Source organism: Chrysemys picta, chromosome 10 (genome assembly GCF_011386835.1).
Source record: "Chrysemys picta bellii isolate R12L10 chromosome 10, ASM1138683v2, whole genome shotgun sequence".
Lineage (NCBI taxonomy): Eukaryota > Metazoa > Chordata > Testudines > Emydidae > Chrysemys > Chrysemys picta.
The window spans coordinates 80,607,831-80,624,088 of record NC_088800.1 but is presented as its reverse complement, the minus strand read 5'-3'; the positions used below and the strand labels follow the sequence as shown (position 1 = coordinate 80,624,088).

At 51.5% G+C, this 16,258-nt stretch overlaps 1 protein-coding gene across 8 annotated transcripts in view; it reads right to left on the bottom strand.

Moving 5' to 3' along the window:
* MPRIP (myosin phosphatase Rho interacting protein) overlaps positions 1 to 15,796 on the bottom strand; it is a 170,626-nt gene extending 154,830 nt beyond the window's left edge. For 3 of the 8 annotated variants that reach the window (XM_042853101.2, XM_042853100.2, XM_042853099.2), the window contains exon 1: positions 14,607 to 15,708. In XM_042853101.2, the coding sequence (XP_042709035.2) occupies positions 14,607 to 14,726 (120 nt within the window). In that variant the 5' untranslated portion in view covers positions 14,727 to 15,708. Of the gene's footprint in view, positions 1 to 14,606 lie in introns of all 8 variants that reach the window. The other 5 variants (XM_042853105.2, XM_008164742.4, XM_008164738.4 and 2 more) reach the window with 4 other exon arrangements.
* Positions 15,797 to 16,258: the final 462 nt, after the last annotated feature.

Here is a 16,258-nt window from a genome sequence, read left to right as displayed (position 1 = left end):
CGACCGAAACACCTGGTTGAGAAGGGACCCTGGCAACTCTGGTCAGCACCACTGACTGGGCCGCTGGACATACCAGCAGGTTCCAGGAGCCGCACGTAGCCAGGGAGCCCACCTTAGCCCTGCTGCGCTGCTGACCGGGAGCTGCCTGCGTTAAGCACCCGCCCGGCTGGAGCCTGCACCCCAAACCCCCTCCCGCACCCCAACCCCCTGCCTCAGGTCAGAACCCCCTCCTGCACCAGCCCTGAGACCCCTCCCAGAGCCTGCACCCCACCCCCCTGCCCCAGCCTGGAGCCTGCTCCTGCACCCTGAAACCCTAATTTCTGGCCCCACCCCAGAGCCCTCACCCCAACTCCCTGCCCCAGCCCAGTGAAAGTGAATAAGAGTGGGGGAGAGCAAGCGGGGGGGGGGGTGGAGTGAGTGGGGACGGGGCCTCGGAAAAGGGGCCAGGGGTGGGGCAAGGATGTTCAGTTTTGTGCGATTAGAAAGTTGGTAACCCTACAGCTGGGCTCTGGAGAGGCAGAGGTGGGGCAGATATCTGGGCAAGGGGGGCCCTAGGGGAAGGGGGGGGGGTGACGTCTGCCCCCCAGCTGGGCTCTGGGGGGGAAGGGGGCAGAGATGCAGGAACTGGGTTGTTGTAGGGATTTCTTTAACTCTCCACTCCTGGGGGAATTTTTGTATGTGTCTGTATTGTTACTGACGGGTATTTTGAAATAAATTACCAAAATAATTGAAACTGGCGTGATTACGTAGTGTTATTTTGACAAATAAAATTTGCAGAATTTTAAAATATTGTGCGCAGAATTTTTTGGCACAGAATTCCTCCAGGAGTAATCACAACACAACAGTTTAGGACAGGAAGTGAAGAATACCACATTTAACTGCAATTGCAGGGAGAAATTTTAATTAGCCAACATGGGACACCCTATAAAACAAACAAACTGCCTCCCCTGTACAAGGGCCCTCATGTTCCAACTGGAAGATGTTTCAGAAACCCTTCACCCTCGGCCGTAAAGAAAGGTTTCATGGCGGAATCTCTCAGAGGGCTCACACAGGGGCTTGTGCTGGTTTAACCTATGGTATGATTTTAAAACCGGTTTAGTTAAATTGGCACAAGATGCTGTGTGGAAGCCAAGATCTGTTTAAACCAAGCTTATGTTGATTTAGCTTAAATCAGTTAGGACTTGTCTACACAGTAAGTGGAAGCATAATGACTGCGTCAGCTATAATTCATGCCTGTGAAATCTGTGAGTTGGAACACCGGTTTTGGTTTTTGAGTGCCCTCTTTCAATATAATTTTAAATCAATTCCTTATTAGCTAAACTGAATCAAAGACATTCAAACCCTGAAATCGTTCTCCCCACACAGACTTAAACCAAACCGAGGAGCAGGAATTACAAGAACTCTCGGTGATTGCAAGCCCTTAGGTCTATATTTAAGCCAAACCAAACCAAGCCACTCTTAAAAGCAAATAAATGTCCACACAGGGATCTGTACCAGTTTAACTAGGCTGGCGCAAGTTTGTGTGTAGACAAGGCCTCAGAGTTAAAACCAGCTCCGACGTTTTAATCCCCTCACTGCAACAAGCTTTAAAATAAATGACACCTGACTCTCCCATACAAGAGGAGGGTTTCTGGAGGGGACAGAAAACACACTGGAAGGAAGCAGAGACCAGCACATGTAGTTTGTTTTCTCTGAACACAGTTCGCACTTAGGGATTAACAAGAAACCCACGAGTGCCAAACGGCAGCTTGACAATACTCTTGTTCTGTTATGGGATTTATACAACCCCTTGTGTTAGAGGCCACTCAACAGCAACGCTGAGGTTCCCAGGATAGGTTTGTTTGGCCAAGCAGAGGCCAGCTGATCTGAGGTGAACTATTTTTGGTGGTCCCCTGAGTTGTCCTTTGCAGCTTTCACTGTACGGTGGGACTATAAATAGTATTTAGCAGTCTTCTAGCACCTTTCACCCACGAATCTCAAAGCACTTTACAAACATTAAACAAACCATACAACACTCAGGGAGGGATACACAAGCGGCCATCTCTGGGGTGGAATAGCACCCACTACAGGGCAGGAAGTGAAGAACGCTGTATCTAACGGAAACTGCGATGAACTAAGTCAGAAAAAAGATTATTACCTCCATTACTTTTCAACTGGTTCCAAACACACCCCATTCCTCCGAAAAAAAAGGTGGTCACAAGTGAATGGGGCTTTGGTTTTATATGCATTTGAAAGATGTCTCCAGCAGCCCAGCACCCTCAAAACAACATGCTGGGACACTGGTGCAGACTGACCCAGAAGGAAGAATACTTCACTTCCTGCAATCCCTTGGTATTCCCCAGAGGTCTCCCATCCAGACGCTGACTCAGCCTGACCCGGCTTAGCTTCAGTGACTGGACAAGAGCCTCAATAAGAGGCGATGCAGGACATGCGCCTTTCAGGCAAGTGGATTAAAATATTAATTCAAACTAAACCATCTGCTAATGGCAATCAATTGGGCCAGAATTCAGCAAGCCAGGGAGGCGAAACCCAGGCCAAACGAGAGCTAGGCCTGAGCCCTGTTGTTCAGCTTGGGAGCTGAACTTCCCAAACATTCGGCGTTGAGAATTCGGGCCAATCCCAATGGACAAAAGGCAGGGAATACAGCCCTCTGCCATGGGCTCAACGGTTAGACAGAGGCATCTCCCTCAGCCAATCTGGGCTCACCCCAGATTTAGTCAAAGAACTTATTTTACAGAAAGATCCTCCTTGCTCCCCGCCCCTGCCCCAAGATGGCCTTTAATAAGTAAGCCTCAACTGGGGCTGTTTTTGCAGTGCTTCCCGGTCGGATACCTGCACTATGACTTCATAGATTTTAAAATCAGAAGGGACCATCGTGATCATCTAATTTGACCTGCACAACACAGGTCAATAGCTGTGCTTCACCTAGAGCATTTATTCCCCCGTGCTGGGATTTGCAGCTCGCTTCCCTTTCCCCTGTAATTCAGCGTCAGAGAGCCCAGCTCCCAAGCTGATCCTGCTAGTCCTACTCCTGGGTTTTGTTTTCTTGGCTGTTCAGATCTGGGTTGCATCAGAGGAACATGCTGCCTCCAGCCCAGCCAACCGGGCCAGTTAGCAAGGGGGGTGGGGAAGGGGCTGGAAGGAAGGAAGGAGGAGGAAATGGCCCCAGCGAGGTTTACACAAGGCTGTCAAGCTGCCACGCTGACACTACCCAGGAATCACTAGCTCCCAGGACAGAATCCAGCCAGCCCCCACTAGCTCCTAAGAATAGAGGCCTGGGGCTCCCATGCAGCTGGGATGGAGGGGTGGGGAGCGGAGCTGGCACTGCGGGGGACTCCTCATCCACCACACAGGAAGTTTCTGAGGGGCAGAAACTACCAGATACTGGCTTTGAAAAGGTGTTGCTGTGGGTACCGTGCTGGCCAGAGGCACTGGATGGACAGCGCTGCTGGACCAGCCTGACTCCAGCACAAGCATCCCCTATACAGTTCTACCTCCAGGCATCAGCCCTGAGACGGACCAGCCGGTCCGAGAGGGGAACTTGGTGTCCACGGCTGTGCTTGGCCTCCCTGCTCAGACTCCTAAGGGTGTCAGTGGTGTTTGGGCTGCGGCTGCCAGTCCGTTAGGAAATGGACCAAGACCCACCCACCCGTTACAGGCAGGGCCACCCGCAGCGGGAAGGCGTTTTGTAACTCCGAGGAACGACGGACCTGTGCTGGATCTGAACCGGTGACTTCGAAGTGAAAGGTTGCCAAGAGTCCCCAGAGCCTTCCAGTTCTCCCTAGAGCGTGGGGGGGAAGGACAGGCCAGGAGCAGGGGTGCGCACAGGCCAATCTGGTCACCCATGCTCCAGGGATGACTGCAGAGTCGTCTAATGGCATGTTAATAGAAGATCCAATTAAGAGCAAACAGAACTTGTCAGCTGGGGTAAGAAGAGTCGCCATCAGGACATACGAGCTGAACAGCCTGGTTTCGGACCACCTGCACCCACCACGGGGGCATCCACGTTGTCCACCCACCGGGCTTAGACTTCCACTCTTGTGGCGATTCCTAACCACACTGAGGTAACTTTCAGCGGCACCAGCTGAACACTTACTCTGTGCCCAGTTACAGTGAATTTGGGCTCTGTGAGGTGAAGATTGTATGCCAGGATGTGCCACATCGAACCCTTCTGACCGAAGCATTCCCATCCTGGTGCTGTGGGGAGGAACACTCTCCTAGGGCCGTATCTCCCGGGGTAGGTCTGACAACAGGGCCTATCTACACGGCCTCTCCCAGGCCTGGAACAGAAAACTCTGGGACTCCAGATGAACTGAGATCTTTTGACCAAGCCTTATTTCCAAACCAGGTTTGCCACCTACCCAAACAGACCCGCCACAGAAAACCCCACCGACTGCGACAACAAAGGGATCGGGGGGAGTGGGGGCGGATTAAACGTTTGCAAAAACAATGATGAAGAACTCCCCGGGAGCTGCGTTTCTGACCCATCCCGGCGCACACGGGATGGGGGGGTTCAAATTAGTCACCAGGAAAGATTCCTGGCTCCATGCGCGCGCTGGGGTGGGGTCATCTGTTTAGGCTGCCGGCAGACGCAATCAGCCTGTCTCGGGCTGAGGCAGGAGTTTTTCACTCTAAGTTAGTCTTGGCAATTGAAATAAAAGGGAGAAAAGAAAAGAAAAAAAAAAAGCCACAGGAGAGAGAAGCACGGGGAAGGCTCAGGCGCTGCCTCTCAGGTCTGAGCATGCACAGGGGGTCCCTACAGGCAGGCGGACCCCTTGTCACCGAACCCAAAGCTAAAAATAACTCACCAGGTGGCAGAATAGACCCAATGTACAGGGCAGGATCATCAAGGCCCAGGGGCCTTTAAGACAATACAATGATAGTGGAACCTAGCGCTCTTCACTCACGTCTCCAGCACTTCCCCGTGGATCCGTGAGAACCGTTACCCCATTTTAGCTGGAGAAATGGAGGCACACAGAGTTAAAGCGGTTACCCACAGTCACCTGGTTGGGCCATGACAGAGCCAGGAATGGCATCAGGTTGTCAGGGCCCGAGCCACCGTCCACACTGTACTCTTTGGAACCAAAAACTGCCCAGGTGCCCCGAGCCACCACAAGAGAGGCAGATCTGAAACTGCCCCAGGAAGCAGGGGAGGATGTTGAGTTTCCTGCAGCTGGGGGAGGTTTCTGGGGGTGGACCTGACACAGCCCCAGTCCCTCCTTGCAGGGGAAGGGAAAGTCCCATCCGCTCCTGCCAGGCGGTTTGGGTTGTTGTGACCCCAAAACAAGGCAAATCTGAGCCAACATTTTCAGCTCTTGGATGCACACGAGCCCAACAGACAGAGGGTTCGATGCTGGACAGTCAGGATTGGGGCAGCCCTCACTCAGAGGGACAAGGGAGCAGGGACACGCTGTTCTTCACTCCCAGGCCTTCCGCGCATAGCGGGTTCTCTGCAAACTCTTAACAAGAACACGCTGGTTGTTACTTAATGTTCTCCATGTCATACATCCTCCTAGAAACAAGGGCCCTGAATCAGCCACTCGGACATCTCCGCTGGCTTAAAGCCCATCTCTCTGGAAGGTCCTGCAGAATCCAGCGAGAGAGCATGACGCATGTCCCAGGTAGGAGAAATTCTCCGGCTCCTGCTGCCCAGTGTCCAGTACCAGCTAGGATCCCAGAGGCAGAGGTTCTATCCCCAGCCCAAGCCACTTCAGCTCCTTGTGTCTCGAGAGCCCTCGCCATCAAATGCAGGTAACTACACTGACCCCCTTTATCTGGTATTTGGCCCTTCCCATCCTTGGCTTGCCAAATATTATTGCTGCACGTTCTGTGCTGCCTACGTACACACACCCCTATGTGCACATGCACCGAATGCTGCCTTAAGTCACCCTCCCAAGGGACTTGTAAACGGGGGAGGGCTGAACAAGATTGTAAGAGAAACCACCTGGGGATCCTTTGAAGCAGCACGTTACCTCCTGGAGGTGGGCTCCTTAGGGATGGTTTCAGTACTCAGGCTCCCCATTCAGGGTGACACATGCACCCCACCCCTCCCGCACAGTATTTTCACTGCAGGGCGGAACGGGACCAGCGCTTCCATCCTGCTGCTTCGACACCAGAGGGGAAATCTCCCCACAGAGCGAGAGGGGCGAACCCAGACATCAGCAGGTCGTTTAGGGATGAGAGAAGGCTCTCCAGGCTGGCCTCAGCTCTGGGATGTCCATTACTGGGGGCTACCCTGCCCCCTACCACTTCCCCTCACTGGGGGCCAGGGGAGAGGCAGGACAGGTTCCTCCTAAACCCCAAGCTTCCCCAGCTCTTTAAGGCTCTGGCCAGCCCAAATGGGTCAAAGCCCCTCAGGACTGAGTAGGGTCCTATGCGCTAATCCCTCCACCCCAGCAGTTTCGGCACCAGTCACCTGCTCTCTGTGTGACATGCTCCTGCCTGTCTTTGAGCCAGGGAGCCCCAGAGTCACTCAGCAGGTACCCAGCTCCCCCCCTCTCCCGCCCCCGGGAGCACGGACTGGAACAGATGCGTCCTGGGCTGCCCTCTGGATGCCGGCTCAACGGGCTGCAAGAGGAGCCAAGTAACACACCAATAGCTTCTTACCCCGCCCTGCACCTTTCCGTGGGAGACAGGCCGTTAGATTCGACCTCGCAGCACAAGCTCAAGGTCCCAAAGGCCGGTCTCTCCCGCTCCCAGGGGATGGGAGCCTTGACTCCACTTCGAGGCTGGAAGTAGCCAAGAAGCTCACATAAGATGGAACCCAGGACGATACTGAAGGGGGACAGGGACTTGGGAGTATTTCCCTCTGGCAGACAGCAGGATCAGGAGAGTTTGGGAAAGAGACAGGCCTGTATTTCCACATTCAGGACTCAGGGTTTCAGGCAAACCCGCCCCTACATCTTGCTCCTTTTGCCTGGCAACAGCTGCCTTTGTCGGGGCTAATTGGATACCCACCAAATGCTGTGGCAGAGAGGGATGGAGATGAGGAAAGAACCCCTAAGGGAAGCGCAGAGCCAAGTCTGAAGGGTGCCATCAGATTCCCCAGCATGCAGCCGCTCTGCCTAGGAAGCGCCAATATGGAGCATCACTATCAACCCTAGCAGGAAGTGATCCTTATACATCACCCATCACAGGCCTTGGAAATGTTGCTGGGAGAGGCACTGCCTGCTGCCAATAACGGACACTATGAATAAAGGCTGAGCCATAAGCCACCCCACATAGAGCCCTAATGCAGCCCCTGCTTTGGGGTCTAATAGGATCCAGTCAGACTTAGTTTCCACCCCAAATATGCATCGTCCTGACATCCAGCAGCATTTCAGATGCTTTGTGCTGTAAATGCCATGAACCTGGCCTGCCTGGCATCAGCACAGCCTTCCTCAAGGCCAGGAACAGCCCAAAGCAAAGTTATGCGCCGGCCCTCTCCTAGCATCGATTAGCTTGTATCTTCTTCCCCCCATTCGAAGTAACTCGCCACGGCGGCTGCCCGCCTCTTGCCCACACCCCAGCTTTGCCTTCCTGCGGAGACCGGGATTCACATGGAGCCTACACAAGGTTCTCATACGCACGGCAGAGAGATGCTATCGGTGGCACTGACCCACCGCTACTGCGAACCCTGAACAAAAGTGCTGCCTCTCCAAACCTGGTTTCTTTCTGTGCAGTCACCCAGGGAGACAGGAGAGGTTCAGCGCCCCCAGGAGCAAGAAGGGGCTAGATTAAATCTGTCCTCAGCCCAAAGCTTCCCTGACACAGCCCCAATACTCCACCACTGAGCACCTGCCCCCGATTCCAGCTTGTACCCAACTTCGGGAGCCTTTGGGAATGAACCACTCCCCCTCCACCCCACCCAACAGCAATGAGAGCTCAAACAGCCCCTCACTGCTTCCATCTAAAGGCTTGTTTTACCTGGTTGGCAACAGTGACAGAGGAGAGGGCACCAGCAGCCTTTAACAGCCCCTTCTACTCACCTCCCTCAGTGCACGTGGCCTGTCATTCCAGAGGAACTGGGCAGAAAAGGTTTGTTAGATCATCTAGTCCGCACCAAGTCCAGGCTGTGCCCACCAGCGCACTGCAGGGCTTTGGCCAATCTCGTTTCAAATGTCCCAAGGGATGGAGTGTCCACAAACTCCCCTGAGAGTCCCACAGATCTCACCAGGGTCCTGCTGAGAGGGGAGGATCACCTCTCTGGAGGTCAGACAACAGCTACCCCCGAGAACAGGCATGCACGGCTCCAATGAAGGCAGCTAACTGGTTTGTGAATGCGAGGAGGCCGATTTTCCAAAAGCAGGGGTTCGTACAAAGAAACCATTCAGTTACTTTGCACATACACGTCTGCCAACTGTGCATGCAAATGGACGGTTCTGCATCTAAGCAGTCTCACAGGACAGACAAAACACGTTGACCTTTTCGTCGCAGCTAAGGGGGTGAAACACTGCAGGATGCAGGGGAAGTGTGCAGGGCTGCAGCCCATACTACATTTGGTCATGGGGTGCAAAGAGAATTTCACTCTCCAGGGACCTCAAGTGGGACAAGAAGGTAGGACATGCTTCAGGCAGAAGAACAACTGAAGAATGAATCCTGACCTTGTCCTTGGACACAACAGCAGGGGAAATGCAGACTGCAACCAACAAAGCATTTTATTCCTAACTTTGACTCTGCCAAGGGCCATCCAGTCATTTGTATTTCTGCAACAGGCCTTCCCCACGCTCCCAGGAATGCCCACAGAGCCCTCCGTCCTTCCTTGCTCAGCAACTCGCTTATGATCGTGTATGATTTTGTTTGGTGTGTTGAGGTGGATCGTGCATTTCTGGGACATTTTGCTTTTTGTCTGTGGGGCAAGGAGGGTAGAAGGAAACAGTCTTTAAAAAGTTAAAAGGAAAGAAATGACGTCTTTTTCCCTAAACTCCTCCCCCCCGCCCCAACCAGGCACAGCTAGCTCCATTGTACCCCTCCCTCTAGCCCCCAAAACACAATCCTACAGACCTCAGTCCCTTCCCACTGTAGCAGCTGACGGAGGCGGGTTTGACATTTTCAGAGACTCTTCCCCTGTTTGGTCCTAATAATTAGTCAATTACAGCTGGATTTTTGCAGCATGATGCAGCTAGTCAGGGAAGTCAGGAATGCGAGCGAGTGAGCCGGGGCTGTTTTCCAGGGCTACAGCTTTTCAGGAAAGATTAGAGCTTCCCAAGAAGAAAACAAAGGCAAACAGGGAGGAAACTAGATAATAGTGCACCTATCAGACAGCCCCACTGCTCCTCTGGGATCCAGCACCTGGAAACACGGGGTAAAGGAAGGAGGACACAACACACTACCTAGTATCCAGTGAGCATGAAGGCTGCCTTGATCCAAGGCCAGATGATTAGATCAGTGCAGTATAAACAGCATGGAAGGCGCTCCTTTCTGTTCTCATTACTTTTGTGCACAATCTCGTTTCTCCACTAGTCTGTGTCCTGCATGGCAAATCATGGCCAGGACTTGGGAGGATTCCCTCCAAACAGCTGCTGGTGGCCAGGGGAAAACGTCCCAGAGCCCAGCAGCGAAAACAACTTCCTGCACAAGTGACTGTTAGAGACAAAAAGCTCTGGTCTTCGAGGGAGATTGGCCAAGCCAGCACGGAGCAACAAGTCTAGGGTCTCATCCGAGTTACAGCCCCTGCTGTTGTGCATTACTGCAATGCCCAGTGCATGCAGAAGTCCACATTGGGTTTATTCACCCGTCCTCCCTGAGAATGAGCACACAGGGCTATTTTCCACCAAACTAGACTGCAAGCGTTTTTACCTTTGAGTGGAGCTCGGCACGTAACTCTCCTCGGAGATCCGTGACAAGTTCCTTAAGCTGCTCTTTCACTAAAGCAAAACTGAGCCCTTTATAGTGTGAAAAGGTCTTCAAATAGGAACAGATCCCTACACTTGTCAGTCATGCTCAGCGATGGTCTGATTCTGCTCCCACTGAAACTAGTGGTAAAACTCCCAGTGACTTCAATGGGAGCAAAGTTAAGCCAAATCCCACCCTAAATTTCCCTTGTATCTCCCCACCCACTGTGCGCCCAAAGTCACCAGCACTACCTCAAGATCTCGGTTTCTCCATTCTCCTGCCCCAACACCGGCTACCCTTATAAACATGCCAGACCACAACCATTTACTGATGTCATTTTTTATTATTATTAAAGCCAAAAGATTAAGGTACCCACCACGTTGAACATTCTTCTTTGCAAGTGTGAGGGAGGTAAGAAAGTTACCAACAGCCTAAGGACTCACAGGGTTAACAGATAGAAACAACCTGGGCAAAAGCACAATGAAAGACGGCGCCGGAGTGAGATTTGCACCCCTTCCCAACACTCCAGAAATCATCTGAGCGGAGGCTGTTTGTGCAGAGTAAATGGGCAGAGGGGCCCACAGATGGCAAACCCATACATCATCCAAAACATTAAGATGAAGGCAACACTGCCTAGAGGAACACAGAGATTAAAATAAAACTTATTCTTCATGAGCAGGATGGGAAGTCACAGAGGAGGCAGGAAAGTGGCTGGGAAAGACTTATTTTTAAATTGGGTATTCTTAGAAATCAATGCCATGATCTTAAAGGGACAATGCTAGATTAAAATATATACACATCTTCAAAAATTCCTTAGCTGTGTTACTTAACACTGAGAGAATAATTCCTCCCCCCACCCCCGAGATCAGACGTAATTTTCTACCCTTATTTCATACTGTATGTTTACATTTTGCGCTTCTCCCAGCTTGTATGCGAGTCAGTTTCACTTGCGCTTAGAGTCAGTTTCTAGTTAATTCCATTTTCAGGAGCAGGTTTCCTTCTTCCTAGAGACCAAACCGATATGCACTTAAGATACAGCCCAGTCCTAGACTGCAACAGATCTCTTCATGCAACTAAGGGCAATGTGAATAAAGCTTTGCAGGATGGGCCAGTAAACGGATCATTTCTCATGCCATGCTGCAAAATCTGGATTTCTACTAGTGCAGAGGAATGTTTTCTCCTTGCAAAGAGTTATTAGAATTAATTTAATTATCATGGGAACATTCATCTTTCCTGGCTTAGGGATTTAAAAAGTTTATTTCTACAAAACCTGATCTTAAGGGTAAATCTGTCCTGACACCGTCCCATTAATATTTTAAGTGATAAGGATGGGTCTAACTGCATCTGGCAGAAAGAATGGCAGCTCTGAAAAGCTGATGTCCTCTCTATAAACACAGAACACTAGCAACATCCTGTCCTGAAAAGGCCTTTGCACCCAGAGTGAGGGACTTCCCATCCCATTCAACCCTTGGCCTCTCTGCTGCCTGAAATGGGGCAGCTACTGCCAACTGCAAAGGAAGTTGGCACAATGGACTATTTAAGTAGCTTTGTGGGCCAGCCCTCTGTGGACTTCTTCTGGTCCTAAAATACTGGAGATGATCTGTTCTGGATGGACAGCAGTTGCCACGTGACACCTCTGTCAGGGGCAACTACTCACTTATATCTATAAATCAAAAGGGTCAGATTCTGCTCAGTTACACTGGTGGAAATATGGAGTAACACCACTGGCATCACCCCCTAGTCACACCATCATACCCGAGAAGACACAAGCGCCGTTAGCAGCACACGAGGAGAAGAAGCAGAACTCGGCTTTCCTCCATTCTGAGACACACCATGGACGGACAATGACGCAAAAGGAACCATCAATGTCTAGAGAGACTACAGCCCAAACAGTGACCTTGCTAAATCCACCCGCCTCTTGCTTCCCCCCCCCCCCCCCCAACTACACCACACATGGCAGGGAAAGTGAGGGAACAGCTTGTATCTAAGCCCTTTGACATGACCTGGTGTGGGAGCTTTGACACTTTACAGACTCAAACTACCAGGTTTTATTGGAGGAGGGAGCAGCCAATGAAGTCAGCCTGGCTGCTCACAGGCTTAAAAGTTAGGCACCTGCTTAAGTGCTTTGCTGCACTAGTGTCTAAAAGAGCCCTCGAGATAGGAAAGCCGCCTCACCCACAACGACTGCAAACGAACAAGGAAGAGTCCATTGCGTACGTCGACAGAGATACACATGCAGGTCTAGGCGAGGTTGTGTGGAGCTCCTGTGCGTTCAGTGAGCACAAGAAGTAAAGCCACCGTCAATTGTAACGGCTCACCCTCAACACACACACACAGTCGCACAGAAAAACAACTCGTGAAGCCGAGCGTAGTACTCCAAGGATTAACGGTTTAGCGTTTGCGCCAGGCTTTGAACCTAGAAGTGCTAAATACGATGATGAGTGTGTTAGTTTGGATGTTTGTTTGATTTAACTAGGATACTGAAGTATCAACTCCTGTTGCAGCACGGAGCAGGATATGGGCCCCACCGTGCCAAGTCCTGGCCAAATCCATAGGAAGAGACAGGCCCTGTCCCAAAGAGCTTACAATCTCAGATGACACCCAGAGTGGGGAGGAGATGGATGCAGTTGAGTGCATACAGTTTTATATAAAATCAGAAAGAAACGTGAGTGTGTCAGTGCCAAGTATCCTCATCTTCCCCTCAAGCCAAGCAGCAAAAGGTCAGATTGGATGACTCAAAAGGACTTTTCTAGCCTGGCTATCTCTAGGCCCATCGGCATGATGGTAACAGCTTTGTCCCCATACAATGTGGGGAAAGCACGGGTTCCATTCTGTAAATGGGACCTGCCAAGGCAACAAAACCATAAGCGTGATTAAGTCTCATTCAAACCGCTGTTTGGGATTCAGGGATGCCCCAAACAACCATCCAACAGTGCTGCAAAAAAATACTAACCACAGATGCCAGATGAAAAGCTATTCATGTTTACATCTTGGTGTTACCCAAACACACGCCCCGAGCTGCTTTTTCAAGAGAAAACCTCCTGGTCAGAAGAGTTTCTAACTACTAGCTAACATATGACCAGAATGCCTGGGCACAGAACTTCCTTCACTACACCAAGCTGTCTGCGCTAATGTATCCATTGAATGGAATTCTTCAGTTTGGGGTGGGGTGGGGGGGAAAGATGTAAGAGCACAGAAACTGAGGCCATCATTAAGTAAAATACTTTATAGAAGGGTGCATCGCGTACACACACACACTCCCTTCCCTTATCTTTAAAGTGGAATTATTTCTCCCTTGCTGAGAATGAAATTTCATAGCCATACAGTCTATAAACTAATTTCCTTCAGAAGGGGGGGGAGGGAACTCATCCCCTCCCCTCCCAACCCCCCTGTACGTACTTAGGCAATCCGTACTGTACCCACTTTTCCAGAAGGAGCCCGCAAATCCCATGCCCCACCCCGAACACAAAAGGCAGGAAACCCCCATCCAAGGCAAATCCAGGGCGCGGGGATAACCTTCCACCCCGCAGCCGTGAAACTGACATTGAAATTCACCCAAGGCGAGGGAGGGAGTGGAGGAGACGGAATAGCAACAAAGCAAAGGAGGGCTTGTTTGAGGCGGGTTAAACTCAAGCTCTCCACGTAGATAGTGGACTGGCTGGACTCCAAACACACACACAGTTTTCTCGAAAGTAACAAAGCCATCCGGCATTTTTGAGTCACAAAACCTCATGAATCACATTGCTAAGCTATGGAAACAGAGAAGGGCTTGGGGGGGGGGCAAACTTTAGGATGTTTCCCTTTGTCCGAGCACTGTCTATCAATCACACACACACACACACACACACACACCCCACACACACGCGCGCGCGCGTTTTCCTAGTTGCATTTTTTCCATATTGGCCTTCAGATTTCATTATCTCGGCCAGCAATATGTCTGATCTCGTTTCCATAATAGGATTGCAAGCCTAGATGTCAGCACGAGTGCAGTGGGAGGAGGAAAAGGAGAGAATGTTGCTAGATTATCACGGCTCCTAGTCCTCCCCACCCCCCAGCCCCGCGAAAACACACACCCCATTCAGGGCTGATCAACTGCTCTGGGTGCCTATTATTTTTAAGACGTGTTTCTACGAACTCCAAGCGATCGTGCGGGAATATGCAGATGAAAGGCATGCAAGGAAAGACACCTACTACCTAGAAAACTTAAATGTAAAACTTCCAGAACAGCCAGAAGTGCAGTATGGACCCCCGGCAATCGGTTTGCAAAGGGTTTACAGAAGAAACGCCGCTTTGATTTGGTAGAACTTGCCTTTGAAATCTCCGTATTTTACATGTTAAGATTCCTTCCCTTCAGGGAACCCCTGTAGCTATGCAAAGAGAAAGCCATGCCCTACTTTACCAGAAGGGCTTTACAATCCAAATTATTTCCCCTGCGATCTCAATTTTTCCTTTTAAAACTTCAGATCCTCCTCTCCCACCACCCACACCATCCCAAGTTCTCGCCTGTCGATATTCCCCACTCGGGTTTATATAAAACGAGAGCGGTGTAAAACACGCACAAACCAAATACTCGCGTGTGCAAAGGGATCTAATGTAGCCATGAAAACGGGGGAATATTTTTAAAAATTCCATTTCCTCTAACTTCAAGCGACACCGATTAAGTCCACGTGAAAGCCGGTTTGGCCCAGTTAAAGATATAGTGTTGACCCAAGTACAGTTATGAAAACAGTTCACTTGAAACCCCAAGGTGAATTTAGGGAGGGAGGGGGGGATAAAACCGGAAGGAGACTCACCTGGTTTAAATCTTCATCATTGAGCAAATGGGATTCCCGAGGCTTAAAGCAATTTTGACATTTGCTTTTATTAAAAATGTTGGCTTGAAATTTCCTGCAGGGGTTCTCTTTAGCAGACATGGTTTTGTGGCCCTGCAAATACCAGGCAGTTGTCCCCACTTTTGTTTAGTAACGAAACAACACTAGATCCCAGGCTTCTGTTCTTTGAAGGGGGGGGGGGAAGAGATTGACAATTCCTCCAAGGTGAGTTGTGCAGCAATATTTTCAACCCACTTCCAGGATCACGAGCCCACGGAGCGAAGTGTCAGCGTCGCCTGAAACTCACTTGGTAGCATCCCAATTTCCAAAGGCAGGGAGCGGGGGAGGGGCAGCGTAGAAGGCACACACAAGCCGGGCTGGGGCTCAAAGCAACTGCCCCCCAAATAATAATAAAAACCAAGCCCGAGAGTTCTTCACCAGCTCGCCGCTTCTCCCCATGCAGCGGGAGGAAATCCAGCCGTCGGGGCAGGATTGACTTGCTGGAGGTGGAAATCCCAGATGATCACTGATTCCCCTCCAAAGAGGGGGGGGGGGAATCAAACGCAAGAAAAACAGCTCCGCTCCCCTCCCCACACACACGCACAAGTTAAGGCACAATTGCAGGCCAGCCCCGGGGGAGCTAGCTGTCGGCACGGGTTGGTTCCTTAGAGGGAGGGGGCGATTTTCCATGCATAATCCTCCAGATTTAAAAACCGCCTCGGTGTGTGGGAATCCGGGAGAGCAAAGCAGCGGCAAAAATAATCAATGCAACTTCCTCCCCCCTCCTCCCCCCGACAACAGCAGCACAACTGGGGAGCGGGACTGCCCAGGAGACCCTCAAATAAGGCACCAATCCCATCTGCTGCCAAGGGGTCTTCTTGCAACACCGACCCCGCCGCCGCCGCCTCCCGGCCTCAGTCCGCCCATGCTCCGAGGGAAACGCCTCTCTCGCCCCCTGGAAGGATGATTATTGTTTATTGTATTCACTGGGGGGCCAGGCAGCCGGGCCCCCCCTGCACGCACCCACCGCCGCTTCCCTAGGCCCAGTGCAAGAGGCAAATGGTTGCAAAAAAAAAAAAAAAAAACAACCCACCCCAAACCCTCTCGCGCTCCCAGGGTCCGGGCCAAGAGAGGGGGCTGGGAAGAGGGGAAAGGGGAGGGGGCTGCTCCAGGATCTGATGGACGTCGCTCCCTAGCCAATGGTAGGCTCTCTTAGCTGCTAACAAAAGAAACCTCTGGCCAATCAGAGGCAGGGAAAAAGAGGGCGGGCACTTGTGGGGGGGGGCCGGAAAGGGGTGGGGAGCAGGACAGCCAGGCTTGGTGGACGCGTGCAGGCAACTGGGATCCCTGACAGCTGGCGCTGCGGGACTCTGCTGGGGGAAAATGCCTCTACTTGCATCCTCCAGCGGGTCTGATTGCAACTGTTTCCATGTGGGCACATCCCCTTCCTGGAAGGAGCTGGAGAGGTTCGCCTGAGCTGGCTAGGTTGGGATTGGTTTGCAGGAGGTGCATGCTCTGGGTTGTGTTCCCACCTCCCCCCTGGTGCAGGCCGCTCACCTCCTGGCAAAAGTGCGTTCGCAGAGAGGCGGGATTTATTTGTAGTTAGTTGCAAAGGTTGAAGTTGCAGCCGGTTA